The following is a 17,416-nucleotide window of genomic DNA, read 5'->3' as shown; positions in this document are numbered from 1 at the left end:
AGGCTCGCGGATAGCAGAGGGGAGGTCCACAGAGCTCGCCCAATCCTCACTATCTGACGCCAGGATAGAACAGGCCTCGGCTGTTTCGTCGACCTCAATGGCGGAAGCGGCGGCGGACGGCGGCCGCTGTCCGTCGGGGAGGGACTCGAGCGATGCCGGCGAAGCTGAAGGGCGAACCGGCGAGCTTTGGCGGGCAGGAGAAGGCTCGGTGCCGCGCTGGGCACGGCGCTTCTTACGGCGCGGTGCTACAGCGGGCTGAAGTGCAGTCTCTGAGAATGATGCCAGGCGAGTCCTCAGAGTCACCATCAGCAGTAGCTCACAGTGAGGGCATCCGCCGTCGACGAGAGCGAGAGCCGCATGATCCTCACCCAGACAGGAAACGCAGATGACATGGCGATCCTCTTCACTGAGTGTGGCTCGGCACGAGCCGCAGGATCTATGCATCTTGAAAAAGACGCAGCTCTTTTAGGAGAGAGAGAGACAGAGGAAAAATGTATGTGGCAGCGGCGAACACACACACACACTTGAAAAGGATATAACGCCGGAAAGCGTAGCAGGTACGGCGGCAAAAGGCGGCGATGCCAGCGATTCAGACTCAAGGCTTGTCCCGCTGTGTGCTTTTCCTCAGACGGCGTGGCTTCTCACTCCGGATCCAGCGATGCGTGATGCTTCGCTGAAGAGATGAAAATCAGTTGTATCAGCCTAATCGAGCTATATTTATAGGGCGAGACCACGCCCTTTCTGGCGGGACGTGACAAAGGGGGCGCGAAATGCCCCCATTGGATATGTGTCACGCAGGGCCACTCTCGATAGGCTGCTGCTGTTGCTGCAGGGCAGCCAATAGGCGCGCAAGCCGTCTTGCTTATGTCTGCATGCTGCTGCACAGCGTTTTACATTAATTCAAAAATAAGGATAATTTTTGGCTTCAATATCTCGTGGAAAAGAGGTTTTCCCCAGAGCGTAAGATATTAAGCAGTACGAGAGATACTCTCGTAAGAGAACCAGGCTATTATAGGTGGAGTTAAACGAGGTAATGAGACATAGGTGGATGCAGTCAGGTATGTAGAGTCCAGACAGAGAGTTATGGAAAATGTAGTTTATGAGGGATTAACAATAGTCTGATGTGGAGTGCCCTCTGGTGGCTCTCAAGGGCACTCCAGCTGGTGACCGTTACAGCTAGACAGACCGTTGTGCTGTTTTTTTCTCACACATGAGTGCCACCTTTTTATACCTTGTTAAATGAAGTTAGACCTTTAAAAACATGCCTCTATTCCTGCATTATTGTCCATTTCACTCTGCTGCTTCTTGTTTTTTAAATGGAAACACGCATTGTGAGTGAATAGTCACCAAGTACCTATTGTATATCTGATTTAAATGTATTAAATACCTTTTATATCTCTCTCAGCCTAGTTTTCACGATAAACTAAATATGGGTGCTGCCCTAACACATTTAGCGTGCGTCTGAATCAGCTCCCTTGGTTCAGCAGGGCACTGATCAGGGAGCCATTTTAACAGCTATCTCTCTCGAAGTAGGGCTCGCTGCATCCTGCGGTGGATATCCAACCCCGTCCACATCCAAGTGTGATGTCAGAAGCCACTCCCATGTCCATGGTAGGTTTTAGGGGGGTTTCAGAATGTAGTTTCTAGATTAAAAGGGTTTTTAATGCTTTAGGTTACAGTGATGGGTAGGTTTAGGGATAAGTGTTTGGTGTAGGCAATCAGTACTGTGATTGACATGACCTATACACTCATAAGAATTGGCTGCAGGGCGGAGTTCCGCTGAACTGGTTTGGGAAAAATCAGGTCAATGAGAATATTCCGTATTTGGACATGGGTGTGGCTTCTGACATCACACTTGGATGTGGGCCAGGTTGGATGTCCACTGCAGGCTGCAGCGAAACCATTCTCAAACAATCGCAAAAACCTTTCAGTGCAATGAAACTACCTGATTTGCATGTATGAGGTCCTGGGTTCAATCCCCAGCATCTCCAAGGATAGTGATCCTTAAATTATAAACTTGTGGGGCAGTTGTTGCCTAATGGTTAGAGAGTTAGACTTGTAACCCGAAGTTCACAGGTTTGAGTCTCAGTACTGGCAGGAAATGTAGGTGGGGGGAGTGAATGAACAGTGCACTCTTCCACTTTCATTACCCACAATGAGGTTACCTTGTGCAAGGCATCTAATGCTCAAAAAATGGCTGCCCTGATTTGATTTCAGAAAAATATTAGTTCTGCCATTGTTCATAAATACCAGTAGTGACATTGTCATGTTGCTGGAAATAGAGTCATTGGTGTCCAAATCTGTATCGCTCCGTATCAGTGCCCGGATTTGTGAACGCGATGCACTGATTCATAATCTAGGGAGCTGATTTTTATCATATAGTTTATAAATGTTGGAAAATGTTTGAATTTTTAAGACAATAAACTGTATAATACTAATTTAATGCATTAAACTGATAACCCAATTTTAACCAGTTAATACCCTTGACCACTCTCACTTGGATCTATGGCTACCTGAAACAAGCTGATATGAACAAAGATGGCAAGATGTCATACAAGGAAGTCCAGATGCTTTTCAAGATGATCAACATAGACCTGAATGACGAATATGCTTCCAACCTCTTTAGGGTAAGCCTTTATTCCTCAGCAGCACTTGGCCTGCCTTGAAATGCTTCAATTGGAAATACTTCATTTACACAACAAATAAAATTCTGTAAAAGCAACACAGACAATAATGAACACTAAAGACGAAATGGATTTTAAGAACATGAAATGTATTTCATGTTCTTAAAATCCTTTTTTTTAATTTAGAGTGGAAAAATTAAAATAAATGAATTTGCTTGATATGTGTAAAAATATATAATTTGTGTATCAGAAGTGTGATAAATCAGAAGACGGACGGCTTGAACATGAGGAAATTGAGCTGTTTTGTCGTGAGTTGCTACGTCGGCCTGAGCTGGATGCAGTGTTTCAGCAGTACTCCGCTAATGGTTGTGTCTTGTCCACCGTGGATTTGCGAGAATTCCTGAAAGACCAGGGCGAGGACCACACACTTGTGCATGCTCAGAGCCTTATTCTCAACTATGAACTCAATGAATGGGGTATTTGTACACTTAATTTACTGTAATAATCAGTATTATTTTATTGCAATTTGCACTTTTTTCCATGTGATACTGAGCGTAGAGATGCATCTTTGTTCTGTCTTTTGCAGCCCAGAAGAACCAGTTTATGACGCCCAATGGTTTCACCATGTACATGCTGTCTAAGGAGAATGATGTGTATAACCCAGAGCACAGCAGAGTCTACCAGGACATGAGCCGCCCACTCAGTCACTACTTTATCTCCTCCTCACACAACACCTACCTCACTAAAGATCAACTCATCAGCGAGAGCAGCGTTCACGCTTATATCAGGTAAAATGCTCAAATATACACAAACAGCACATATACAGCACTGACGCTTTTAGCAAATAACGTGTTCACATTTACATGAATACTGGACGAGATGACCTTTTCAGAGAAATATTTCACACAAACATATTTCACACAAATGCTTTTTCTTGAGCAAATATTGTAAATGTGTTTATGTTTGTTTGTGGCACAGAGCTCTAAGACAAGGCTGTCGCTGTGTGGAGCTGGACTGCTGGGATGGTGAAAAGGAGCCAGTTATTTACCATGGGCACACCCTCACATCCAAAGTGCCATTTAGCGAGGTGGTAAAGGTCATTGCTGAATACGCTTTCAGGGTGAGCATAGGAAGTGGCTCTTCATCTTTAGCTCACTTGGTGATGCATTTATTTGGGGAAATAATGCAAACGGTTATTTTGTTTGTGTTTTTACCTTAAAGGGCACCTATTATGCTACTTTCTACAAGATGTAAAATAAGTCTCTGATGTCCCCGGTGTGTGTATGTGAAATTTTAGTTCAAAATACCCCACAGATAATTTTTTATAACATGTTAAAATTGCCACTTTTTGGGGGTGAGCAAAAATGCGCCGTTTTTGTGTGTTTCCCTTTAAATGCAAATGAGCTGCTGCTCCCAGCCCCTTTTCAAGAAGAGGATGGAGCTTCAAGAGCTCATGCTTCGGTGGAAACAAAAGAGGACATAAAATAAAAAACAATAAAATGTCAGAAACAGAAAGCTGTTGTAGCGGACCCCATCCGAATGATAGCCAAAACTTTGCTAATCAGTTTTATGAAGTTTATTATACATCACACAAAAGATGAAGCGTCCATTTTCCCTCCAGAAAAATCACAGTCAGAGCTGAGTAAATCACAGTACAAGAAGTACGCATTAAAGTCTTATCCATAAACTCACTCTCTCCCTTGTATTATCATCAATATACACAGCGAATTACACAAAAACCACTCGTTACAACAGTAATAACAGTAAACAAATATGTGGGGGTTGTATTAAAGTGCACACACTCCCTTTCATTACTGCCGTGTCCAGTATCAGTCCAGAGGCTGTAAACAGTCTGGAATGAAATTATATGCACAGACATAAACAAATTTAGGTATATTTTGCGCCACATCAGCTTCAAAAATAAAACTACTCCACTGCATCCTCTGTGGCTCGGATGATGGGAGATCATGAAAACTTTTATGTTCACTCTTACATCCAACAACAGAATACCGAGATTGCTTACAGGACATTGTCACTACAGCTGCTCAGACACGGAAAAAATGGCGGATGGTATACAACTCGCTGAGGGCGGAAACTATGGTAATGTAGTTCTGTTAGTCAGTGGCCGTGGGCAAAAAAAATCAAAACAGCATGTCTAATGAAACTTCTTTGGTTTAAAAAGGATATAAAAAAGTGGGTTGATTTTTTATCATTGTAGGATGATTGTGTTCACACACTGCCAACAAACATTTATGTCCAAACACAATATAAAAGTGGATTTGCATAATGTGTGCCCTTTAAGACTTTTTGTATCAGTCAAAAATTGTATCAGTATTTTTTGTCTTGTTTTGTTGTAAATATCTTAAGATCCTTAAAGCAAGATACATTTAAATAATAATTTATGCAAATATTAGTAGTATATACTTAAAAAGATTATGCATAAAAAATCAAATATGTAGCTTTTAGATTAAACAAATTAGTAGATAAGCTTGGGTACCTATTTGAGAATCAAATGTGTGCGTAATTGTTTCAAACAAATTATGTTTTATTAAAGGGATAGTTCACTTTGAAATTAATTTTTGGTATGTTTTAGCTTACCTCAAGGGCATCCAAGATGTAGGTGTCTTTGTTTCCGCAGTAGTTTCAATTTTGTTATTTTTAGGTCAAACCGTTCTTGTCTGTCAGCAGTGGCGGTTCTAGAGGGGGGGCCGGGGGGGCCGTGCCCCTGTGACAACAAGTTTGGCCCCCCTTGTGGCCCCCCTAAATGTGGAGTGTGAAATAATTTTTACAAAACTGTTTTTTGCTATCTTTGTTATCGTTGTATGCATATTATTTTTTTTTATTATTCTATCTTTGTGGATTTGCTTGTTCACGTGACAATTCGCATCACATTCGCGGGAATCGCGGCAGAATAACGTACGTCTCCTGCACGCGAGAGAGGAGAGAAGGAGAAAGCTGGTCAGTTGCAAGTTCATTCTTTATGTGCGTATCGGGTGTGCGATGTGTATTGTCTATTAAAATATTGTAATACTTGTTTTAACTATGTACGAGGCACTGTGAGCTGACATCGCATTTGTCTCTCGTCCTTTCACTGCTGTGTGCGGTTCATAGAGGCTATGTCCCCAAATTAGTTTATGTCTTATATCATATTATGTTCTTATATTAGAATATCAAATCAGCAAGAGTGCCGTTTTCCCGTGCACAATTGCAACTCTGATATTGATGTTATACAACAGTTAAATTAACAATAAGTTAACATGAGTTACTTTTTAGACACAATATTGTCAATATTGTTTGTTTTCCCTTTATTTCACCGACTAGAATTTGAAAATGAAACCGTAGCAGAGTCTCAATGCAACAGACAGCGATGATTTATTGACTGAAATCCGCGTTTTGAAGGAATCACTTGCTCCTTTCCCGAATGAATCAGCCGTTTGAACGAATCGGTTGAATGAATGAATCCCTCAACTCACTTCTGTGACTTTCCGCCGCCTACTGGCGGTTTTAGTTTCATATTTAAAGTACCCTTTAATTAAAACGTTAAAATTAGAAATCATTTCATGTTTAAATATTGATTTAAAAAAAAATCTCATAGCTTTATTTATGCAATTGTGAATGGAATGTAAATATATTAATGCCGCTTCGGTGTCACCTCTGCACTGCAAACATGGATTTTGATTGAATGAATTAATTTGACTGGTAACAGTGGTACTGTATAATTATTGTATAATTAAGTATTATTCTATAAATAAGGATAATTACTGTATAATTTGAATGTTAGTATTTGACATAAAAGGTGATTCATAAATCTAAATAAGTTTAGAAAGAATGTCCATATATAGGTGAAAATGCCCCTGGAAATCTATTTAAGGTGGCAAATTAAATTAATTAAAATGAATTTCGGTCCCTGCTGTTAACTGACCACTGCATAGAATATTGAAAAATATGAATATCTTTGTGAGTCTGCTGTCAACAACAGGCCTAAACCAGCCATGGCACCAGCACAAAAACACAATCAGTAAAATATCATCTAATTATCAACAAAACATTGAAAATATTGAGATATATTTTTGTCAATATTGCACACCCCTAATGTACGGTATGAATTTTGATTTCTTCAGGTCTTAAAACGCCTTAAATTTGACTTTAAAAAGTGTGCAGGAACCCTGTAAACGGTTAGTAGTTACCTAGCAAGTCAGTTATTTTCAGTAAATGAATTAATAATCTTCTTGGTCCCCATTGCTTTTGCTCTATAGTTCTCACCAAAATGCAGAGAAAGAAGGACATCATGTCAATTACAGTTACTGTGACTAATACTGAATATGTAATGCAAATGTAAAAATATAATGGAAATGCAAATACATTGTTGAATGATTATAAACATGGTATTTTGCCTGTTAATGCCTGCAGTGCAGAAAATTATATGACAACAATAAGGTCTATATGTAACTGGCCCCTCTAACAGTACAACTGGCCCCAGCTTGGCCCCCCCAGTTGAAATGGTCTAGAACCGCCACTGTCTGTCAGTCATATAATGCAGGTCTATGGTCACCACCTCAAAGAGCATGCACAGAGAAGTCCAAATTAAACATGATTTAATGACTCGTAAATGTAAGTACACATTTGACACCTAAGACACGAAACGAGCGGTTTGTGTGAGAAAACGAATAGTATTTATATCGTTTTTACCACTTGTAACCACAGCCACGTCCAAGTGATCTGAGGGCGCGGGCGCTTCGGTCTGCGCAAGCACCGGAAAGCGCCGGAAGTGATCTCTCGCGCGTGTACATCACTCATTGTTTACACAGAGATTTCGGAATTGTTACCTTTCACTGTGACGATGTAAACATATTTAGATATACAGGAAATCGCAATGGAAGACGATTTGGATATGAATAAATATGTTTACATCTTCACAGTGACGTACACACGTGAGAGATCACTTCCGGCGCTTTCCGGCGCTTATGCAGACCGAAGCCACTGGGGCGGCAGTGGCTCAGTGGTTCATGTAGGTTGTCTACAAACAGAAAGGTTGGTGGTTCGATCCCCAGTTCCACCTGACCAAGTGTCGAGGTGTCCATGAGCAAGACACCTAACCCCAGCTGCTCCCGATGAGCTGGATGGCGCCTTGCATGGCAGACACCGCCGTCGGTGTGTGAATGGGTGAATGTGAGGCAAACATGTAAAGGGCTTTGGGCCATTGTGTCTGTGAAAGCACTATATAAATGCAGTCCATTTAATATTTCTGATAAACGAGTAACATGTTCACATGTTTTTAAACAGTACTTTTATTAGGCATAATGGGAATTAAAAAAGAAAGAAGAACGTCTTAGTTACTGATGGAACCCTTATTCCCTGATGGTGGGAACGGAGACGTTATGTTGACAAATGCAGTCTCACTTTTGAGCCCCAATCACCTCTGAGTTTTAGAAAAACAACCAATTGACTGTCTGCAAAGACCCACCCCCTTTAGTTACTGTTGCTATGTCCGACAAGCCATGCCACTCTCACTCTACACCATGTTCTCACTCAGTGAAAAATACATCGCGGAGCAAAGAGGACACTGACAACGTGCTGACAGACAGGACAGAGCAGGTTACTTTTGATATGAAACAAAACATCAAATTTGTTAATTTTTTTAAAGAAATTGCAATAATAAATACCGTTTTGTGGCGCATCACAGATCGCTGTAGAGCCTTTTTGTGTCATGACAGATCGCTGTAGAGCCTCAGTTACAGCTGCTCTTGAACCGATCATCTCTTCCTTCTAGTTAATTCATAGCATGAAATAAACAAGATTGAACATCAGAAGGATTGTTGTTTTGACCATGGAAAGATGTCAGTACACACCGTTTTTCAAGTTCAAATACACCGACGTTAATCTTCTAACTCTCCTGACTGCTTTGTCGAACAAAAATGGGCGGATGGCGGATTATAAATGGTCAGATCGCCTGTCAATCAAACTCCCTGCGAAGGGTGAATTGAATAATTGGCGAGTGGAATTTGCATGCCAAGGCCCTCCCCGATACATACGGGTATATAAGATGGTGGCACGCATCGGCCATTCAGCGGGGTGAAACCATACCGTGGAAGAATACACATATGGGATTACCAGAGGGGAGTCACAACATATGGGGCATCTAGCCCAGTACAAGGGCTGTCAGAACGGGCATACATCTCAAGAACTGGGCCTGGCGTCGGACACCTCTGCTGCGTCTGACTGCCAAAAGATGTTTGGAGGAACTCAATCCAGGGTTTGTCAACTGGGGATCTCACATGGAGAACTTAGAAGGTGCTTGTATCCCCCCGTTAGAGGGGAATGGCGCTGTAAGTGAGACACCGAGCCAGCCTTCCCCCACCTTACCTTTGTGTACATTACACACGGGATGAAACCAGCTCAACCCGGAGATTGTAGAACCTTGCAAGGGGTGTGAGGTGTCTCCCAGCCCGCAGCTCTGCAGATGTCTGCCAGACCAAGTGCCAATGCCTGGAGGAGGCAATACTCCAAGTGGAGTGAGCCCTCACTCCGAGGGGGCACGGGAAGCCTTGGGATAGGTACACCAAGGCGATGGCATTCATTATCCAGTTGGCCCACCTCTGCTTGGAGACAGCCTTTCCCTTCTGCTGACCTCCAAGGTAGACAAAGAGTTGCTCAGAGCTTCTGAGGCTCTGCATGTGGTCCACGTAAATATGCAGGGCTCAGATGGGACACAGCAACGCAAGGGCTGGGTCTGCCTCCTCTGGGGGCAGCACTTGCAAGTTCACCATCTTGACCCAAAAAGGAGTGGTGGGAAATTTGGTGCCTCCTAATGACTAGGTTGTGCTTTCCTAGCGACCTACCATCAACTGCACCATGATGTGCCACAATGGCGGCCACATATACCTTCAAGGTGGAGTGGGACAGACTCCGCTCCAACCTCTCTTGCAGGAAGGAAAGCACAGAGCTGATTAGGCATCTCCGGGGGTCTTTTTGGTGTGAAGAGCACCACTTTGTGAACAGATTCCACTTCAAATCATAAGCTTGCCTAGTAGAGGGGGCTCTGGCTTGATTGAAAGTGTCTACCACCGCCGGTGGTAGGCCACTGAAGTCCTCCATGTCCCATCCAGAAGCCACACGTAGAGGTTCCAGGGGTCCGGATTCGGGTGCCATATGGTGCTCCATCCCTGAGAAACGTAGGCCCCAGGACTAGTTGTGTGCCAGCGCGTCCGTGCTGAGGGGGTGCCTCGGACCGGGAGTAAAAAGAGCTGTCATGTGAGCGCGTAGTCCGCACGATTGAGGTTGCCCCGGAATGTGAATGGCGCGGAGCGACCTCAGCCGTTACTGACTACAGAGTTGTGACATTCGAGGTGAGCTTACCTGTCATGGCGGTTGATGTACGCAACCATCACAGTGTTGTCTGTGCCAACTAATACTTGCTTGCACTGAAGCAACGCCTGAAACTGGTGCAGAGTGAGTAGCACTGCCAGAAACTCTAGGCAATTGATATGCTAGTGCAGTCGAGGTCCCATCCAGGAGCCAGAGGCCCATCCTTGAGGCATCTGTTGTAACAACAACTTGCCTGGACACTTGGCGACAGCTTGTTCTGATGGTCAGACAGAGTTGCCGCGGGACTCAGCCTGTGCTGTAGCGGTCTCATATGCATTAATTCAAGTGGCCTGACCGCAGCTGCAGATGCCATATGCCACAAGAGCCTCTGAAATTGTTTCAGTCGAACCACTGTCTTCCCTCCGATTGTATTCAGGCAGTTCAGCACTGAATGTGTGGGCTCGTTCGTGAGATGTGCCGTCATATTGACCGAGTCCAACTCCATACAGAAAAAAGAGATGCTCTGCTCAGGGGAGAGCTTGCTCTTCTCCCAGTTAGCCCGAAATCCCATATGGCTGAGTTGGCTGAGCACCAGGTCGCTGTGTTCGCACGACAGATCTTGAGAGTGAGCTATAATGAGCCAGTCATCGAGATAGTTGAGAATGCGAATGCCCACTTCCCTTAGCAAGGGCAGCCTCGTGACTTTGGTAAATGCGGGGAGACAGGGACAGTCCAAAGGCGAGTACCTTGTACTGGTGGCCCGACCCTCAAAGGCAAACCAAAGAAACGGTCTGTGTCGAGACAGAATTGAGACGTGGAAGTACGTATCCTTCAGGTTGATTGCTACGAGCCATTCTTTGGGTAGATGGCACGTGAGAATGCGTTTCTGCATTAGCATCTTTAACGGGAGCTTGTGAAGGGCCAACCACCTTTCTTGGGTATGATGAAGTAAGGGCTGGAAAACGGCGACTTCATCTCAGCTGGAGGGACAGGCTCTATTGCATCCTTCGCCAGCAAGACCACAATCTCCGCACGAACGACAGGGCATATTTGCCTGCCACTGAGGTAAAGAGGACGCCACTGAACCTGGGGGGAAAACTGAAACTGAATCACTTAGCCGAGTCCACATGAGCCAGCGGGACGGGCTGGGAAGCGCTACCCAGGTTCCCAGACTCTGAGCAAGCAGCACCAAGGTGACAACCGACGTACCCAAGGAGGGGCAGTGAGGAGGACCGCTGGGACCCAACCCGGGAAGCATAGCATCCCGAAGTAGAGGCAATGAGTGTGGTGTGAAACTTACTTGGCTCCAAGGATCCCGCAAGGTGGTGGCTAAGAACACATGAGGAGGCAATGCATCCTCAAACCGCTACCTCTATAGGCTTGTGGCGAATGGGTGGGAATGAGGAAGCATAGCATTGCTTACTGCCAGACTGTATGGCCCAGAGATTGAGGAAACTGCTCTTTTATTGACAATGTGGTAATCACCAGCGGCGGAACAGAAAAAGGCTCTTTTCAAAATGAAAACAAACACCCGGCCCCCCTCCTTATCCAGAGCAGCTCCCTTCATCTCTGACCCCCCCCATGTGTCAGGGCCGCTTTAATGGACATTTGGAGGGTTTATGGCCTCTGTCTGCTTATGGACTGCCGAGAACTGGGTAAAGTCCTCGGCAGTGTCGCCAAAGAGGCCACCTTGCGAGGTGGGGGCGTCAAGAAAGCGTACTATGTTGGCATCCCGCATATCCTCAAGATTTAGCCAGAGATGGCGTTTCTGGACCACCAAGGTGGAACACTTTCTGTCCGAGAGTCCATGTTGTGACTTTCATCGCCCAGAGGGAGAGGTCAGTTACTGTGTGCAGTTCCTGCATCAACCCCGGCTTAGAACTACCCTTGTGCAGTTCTTCTAGTGTTTTGGCCTGATGGACATCCTGATGGAAGTGCACAACAATTGCATGCTCCACCTGAGGAATCTCCACGTACCCCCTGGCGGCCCCACCATCAAGGGTAGTGAGAGTGGAGAAGGCTGCGAAGCAGCTCCGATCGTGGCCGTCAGATGAGAACAGGAAACGACTGCATCCAGAAACACACGGACGGAAAGGCAGCTTTAAAAAGACACTCGCCACCCATGCTTGCTCTTTTGGGGAAAACTGCTCTTTTAAGCTAAAGCGCCCAGGGGGGAATCGTTGCACCTATCTGTTCAAACACTGTGGCTTCCAGCAAGAGGTTTTCAAGAGGTTTCACTCGGTTCCAAAGCAAAAACCTGAATTAGTGGATGTGTGCCACCACCTTATATACCCATATGTACGGGGGAGTGGCTTGTCATGCAAATTCCACTCGCCAATTCGCCAAGGTGATTAGGGCTCCTAATGCCGAGTTCAGACTGCACGATTTTAGCCCCGATTTTGGCACGCCGACAGGTTTTGAGAAATCCTGCTGTGTGAAAAGTGTTCTGACTGAAAACTACATCGGCGATGACCAACAGCCAATGAGAGAGCAAGATACAGGACAGCAGGATGTTCAGGGAGGAGTTATAGACCAGAATATCAGTATTTTAATAGATAGGCCTATATTTACAATTATATCAAACAGAAACAAAGCACAAACATTTGCATGACCAGCAGCAACAGCAGGACATTTGTAAAATTATTTATTTACCCCCAACTCTCTTTGCAAAACACAGTCCTTGCTCCCCTCGTCTTCCCAACCATTGCCTCCTGCATAAACTGTTTATTTCATTTCATTATTTCATTCATATATACATGAATATATGCTTATTTTCTAGACTTCTCCATATCCTCTTATTCTGTCTCTGGAGAACCACTGCTGTGTGGAGCAGCAGACAATGATGGCCCAACTGCTGCTGTCAATTCTGGGAGACAAACTGCTCACCAAACCTCTCAATGACAAGCCGCTTCAGTGGCTACCATCTCCAGAGGTAAATACAGTCAGTCTTTCCTTAAAAGAGTTTTCATTAAATGTACTCTAAAACCAGTAAAAGCAGTCTATCTGTAATGTTTTGAATTTTATGCAAAAGACAGTGCTTGATGTTCCTGGACTGTCAAAACAGTTCTTCTATATAGGTTAACTGTAAGTATATCTGAGCATATGCTTTGTAATTCTTAACACCTCTAATCTGTAAGAATACATAGATTTCATTGACAGTAGATGAAAAGCTATCCACAAAGTGCTTTTGAATGTAGACTCTATTGAAATGTGTTGGTCTCATTTTAACTTTAATATGTCAAGTCAAGTCACCTTTATTTATATAGCGCTTTTTACAATTTAGGTTTAATGCAGCTTTACAGTGATAATTGGAAAATAATCTGCTGTATAGCAGATCTAGAAGAAAATAGCGTCATAGTTCAGCTTAAGTAAATTCAGTGATGGTTAATTTTTGTTGTAAAAAAGTTATTCATTTAGTTTGTTTAATTTATATGTAAATATATAACCGCTCTGGAGAAAACAGGGATGTCATCGTCCAGCTCAGTTCAGTTCTCATATTATGGTGTCAATGCAGGCAGGTCAATAATATAGTTGAATATAAAGTGTCCCCAACTAAGCAAGCCAAAAGCTAAAGGTGACAGTGGCAAGGAACCAAAAGTCCATCAGGTGACAGAATGGAGAAATAAGCAAGTGCTATTTCTGCTATTATACAATTCCATGTTCAACACCAGGGCCTTATCTGTATCTGGAGCCCCAGTGCAGGTTGTTGCTGTAGGCCTTCCTCGATTGAAATCACGGTCCTGGGGGTGTGGCCGGGGCGTGGATGGGATGGATGGGTACCCCTCGGGTTGAAATAGCAGGGGCCCCCTGAAAGACAGGGGTCGTGAGCAATGTCAACACCTTTCTCCCCTCTAGTGATGGCCCTGCTTAAAGGTACATTGTGTAGGAATTTCTCCCATCTAGCGGTGAAATTGTATTTTGCATTCAAACGAATTGTGCTCTCCAGCGCCTCGCTTTTTCAAATCCGTGTTGCATCTACGGTAGCTGTTATGTACCAAAAAGCTATGACAGGATGTCTTCTAATAGCACTTCATCGAGTTTTCCTTTGGGTGAACAGGTTTGTTATTTCAAACAAACTGAAACTTGACACAACGAACAAACGAATCTTAAAGTATGAATTACTGACTGACTTGCCGGGGCAGTGACAAGCACCTCTCACTGCTCTGCTCTGCTCCTCCGTTTCTACTGCTTTCAGTTGCTGGCTCTGAACGAAAACGCGTTGGCCTAGTACTTTTTGACCCTCTCTGCTATTATAGTTTTTCAACATGGCGGAACTACATGGAAGCCATGTATATAAAGTATATAAAGTAAAGTATACTACATGTATATAAAGACAATAAATTCTTTGTTTACGAGGATAAGTCAGATAGCCTAATTGGCAGAGGTATTTGTACACCATTGAGGATATATTTATGAATAAAAATATTGATTTTAGATAATAAAATACCTAAAACACTACACATTGTCCCTTTATCAATCAATATTGAGATATCGTTTTTTTTATGGCAGGACCTAAAAGGGAAGATCTTGATAAAAGCTAAGAAGATCAAAGTGAAGCAGGACAGCTCCAGCTCTGACTCAAGCTCCTCAGATGATGAATCTAAAGCTGAAAGCAAGCCTAAAGCACGGAAGGTCAGGGTCTGTCTTTTTGCTACTTGTTTTGTGCAAATATTTGGGGTGTAACAATATATTGTGTCACAATATATTGCAATACAAAAATGCAACAATATGTATCATGGATAGTGACAATATGTATTGTGTATAACTGTATAATAATGCAATGAGGGAATATTTGTGGGTCCTGATAATGCCAAAAATCTTATGTTACCATTAAAAAGTTGCCTACATTATTTAAAATATATCTAATCAGTGACAGAGTGGAAGCATATTTGTCTGAAATAATTCTGTATTTTCAGAATCATGAATATTTTCATTCTGGTGTCACTGTTTTCCTGTGCATTGGGTTACCAGCACCAAGTCCAAGCCTATTCATTTCCATACCCAATGCAATACCAAATTTAGCATTTTAATCAACAGTACATTTTTTGTTAACCTTTTAGCATATGTCTTGGAGTACAGCAATAATATTATATAAACAGTTCAGTATCATGATATGTATCGAATCGTGACATGAGGGTATCATTACACCCCTAGTATATATATATATATATATAATATTTTTATTTGCATGAATGCTAACTTCAAAAGTTTGGATCTAGTAAGATTTTTTTATGATTTTGAAAGAAGTCTCTTGTGCTCACCAAGGCTGCTTTTATTTGATCAAAAATACAGTAAAAACAGTAATTTTGTGAAATATTATTATAATTGATATAGCTGTTTTCTATTTTCTATGTAATTTATTTGTGGTATGGCAAAGCTATATTTTTTAGCAGCCATTACTCCCGTCTTCAGTGTCACATGATCCTTCAGAAATCATTCTGATTTGGTCCTTTAGAAATAATTCTGATTTGGTTCTCAAGAAATATTTCTTATTAATCTGAATTTTGAAAACAGGTGAAAACTATGTGAAGACTGTGTCTTAAAAGGTTAGTTCACCCAAAAATTAAAATTATTTTATTAATTACTCACCCTCATGTTGTTCCAAACCCTTAAGACTTTTGTTCATCTTCTGAACTCAAAGGAAGATCTTTTTGATGAAATCTGCGAGGTTTCTGTCCCTTAATAGACAGCTACGCAATTGACACTTTGACGCTTCAAAAAAAATTACAAAGAAATCATAAAACTAATCTATATGAATTGAGCAGTTTAGTCCAAAAGTTTTTGAAGAGGTGCGATCACTTCATATGATGAACAGATTGAATTTAGACTTTCATTCACATAAACATTTATCAACTCACTCATCAGTTGAGGTAAACAGAAGCTCAAGCATGTTTGCTTGACGCGTGAGAACCAATGAGGTTTATTCTCAAGTTACGCAGCACGTTTGAGCTTCCGCAAGAGGTTTGTTTAATCTGTTCATCATATAAAGCGATCGCGTCTCTTCAGAATAATTGGTCTAAACCTCTCAATTCATATGAATTAGTTTTACGATCTCTTTATTAACTTATTGAAGTGTCAAAGTGTCAGTTGCGTAGCTATCTATGGAGGGATAGAAAGCTCTCAAATTTCATCAAAATTATCTTCATCTGTGTTCCAAAAATGAATGAAAGTCTTAAGGGTTTGGAACGACATGAGTTGACATTAATGAAAGAATTTTTGGGTGAACTATATCTATAAGAACTAGTTAGATAAGAGGTAATCAGTCTTACTTTTCCTATTCAAATTAGACCACTCTGTAACTCTGTATGTAACTGACTTAAAGAAGTTAGGACCAGTCTTAAAGAAAAAAATGTGATGACTAAGTTTTAAGACTAATCTAAGCAGTTTATGCAACAGGCCACTTTTGTTATGGTTAATAATTTTGTGGAAACCATGATACATTGTCTCCAGGATTATATGATGAAAAGAAAGTTCAAAATAACAAGTTTTTAAAAAAAAAATAGAAATATTTTGTAACAATGTAAAAGTCTTTACTGTCCCTTTTGATCAATTTAGTGCAGCCTTACTGAATAAAAGTATTAATTTCTTAAAAAAAATCTTACTGACCCCAAACTTTTGAACTGTACACATGTTTGGGTATGTGTATCTTGCTCATATCACTACTAATTTCATATCATTACTTTTGTTTTTATTTTAATAATTTAATCACTTTTTTGCAGTCTGGCAGTTTGACAATTTTATTTGAGTACAAATTTTGCTTTTTCTTTTCCTCGGAAGGACTGTAAGTTGAGTCCAGAGTTGTCTGATCTGGTGGTGTATACCCGCAGTGTTGCCTTCAAACAATTTGATCCATCTGCCAAGAAACCTCCCAATGAGATGTCCTCTTTCTCTGAGAGTGATGCATTGAAACTAATCAAAGAATCAGGTACTATATCTACTATTGTGTTTATAAACATTCAGTGATAGAATTTTTTTTAAAATAAAATAGGTGACATTATATGTATCTTTACACAGAGTTAAATAGTAATATAGTAATTTGACAAAATTACTGCCTGAGTGAAAATGTAAATTCAATCTTGAAATATTCTGTAAATTCAAGTGATATTTGCAGTGATTTTTTTTTTGTTTTCTTCACACAACGTCTCATATTTTGTTGTTGTCTCCAAAAGTGCAGTACAAATAAAAGTAACTTTTGAAAAAAACTATATATATATACACACACATATATATTCATGTTTGTTTGAGTGGGTTCTAAATTTCTTTCTTTTTTTATAGGAAAGTTGTTTGTACGTCACAACAGCATGCAACTGAGCAGGATCTACCCATCTGGTCAGCGGGTGCAATCCTCCAACTACAATCCTCAAGACATGTGGAATGCTGGTTGTCAGATGGGTAAACATTTAATCAAAGAAAACTTGCAGACTGCACGTTTTTAAAAATGACTGCACAGTCAACATTAATAAATTACTGACAGAAAAACTATTTTG

At 41.8% G+C, this 17,416-nt stretch overlaps 1 protein-coding gene across 3 annotated transcripts in view; it reads left to right on the top strand.

The window, feature by feature from the left end:
- LOC143738232 (1-phosphatidylinositol 4,5-bisphosphate phosphodiesterase delta-3-A-like) overlaps positions 1-17,416 on the top strand; it is a 79,536-nt gene that overhangs the window by 9,868 nt on the left and 52,252 nt on the right. For 2 of the 3 annotated variants that reach the window (XM_077230254.1, XM_077230253.1), the window contains 8 exons: positions 2,498-2,627; positions 2,875-3,100; positions 3,211-3,412; positions 3,603-3,744; positions 12,709-12,861; positions 14,439-14,561; positions 16,707-16,854; positions 17,205-17,321. In XM_077230254.1, the coding sequence (XP_077086369.1) occupies positions 2,498-2,627; positions 2,875-3,100; positions 3,211-3,412; positions 3,603-3,744; positions 12,709-12,861; positions 14,439-14,561; positions 16,707-16,854; positions 17,205-17,321 (1,241 nt within the window). The remainder of the gene's footprint in view (positions 1-2,497; positions 2,628-2,874; positions 3,101-3,210; positions 3,413-3,602; positions 3,745-12,708; positions 12,862-14,438; positions 14,562-16,706; positions 16,855-17,204; positions 17,322-17,416) is intronic. The other variant, XM_077230256.1, reaches the window with a different exon arrangement.

Source organism: Siphateles boraxobius, unplaced genomic scaffold (assembly GCF_051911475.1).
Source record: "Siphateles boraxobius isolate OS27281-9 unplaced genomic scaffold, OSU_SipBor_1 140, whole genome shotgun sequence".
Classification (NCBI taxonomy): domain Eukaryota; kingdom Metazoa; phylum Chordata; class Actinopteri; order Cypriniformes; family Leuciscidae; genus Siphateles; species Siphateles boraxobius.
Note: the sequence above shows the minus strand (reverse complement) of the source record. Positions and strands in the feature narration are given on the sequence as shown.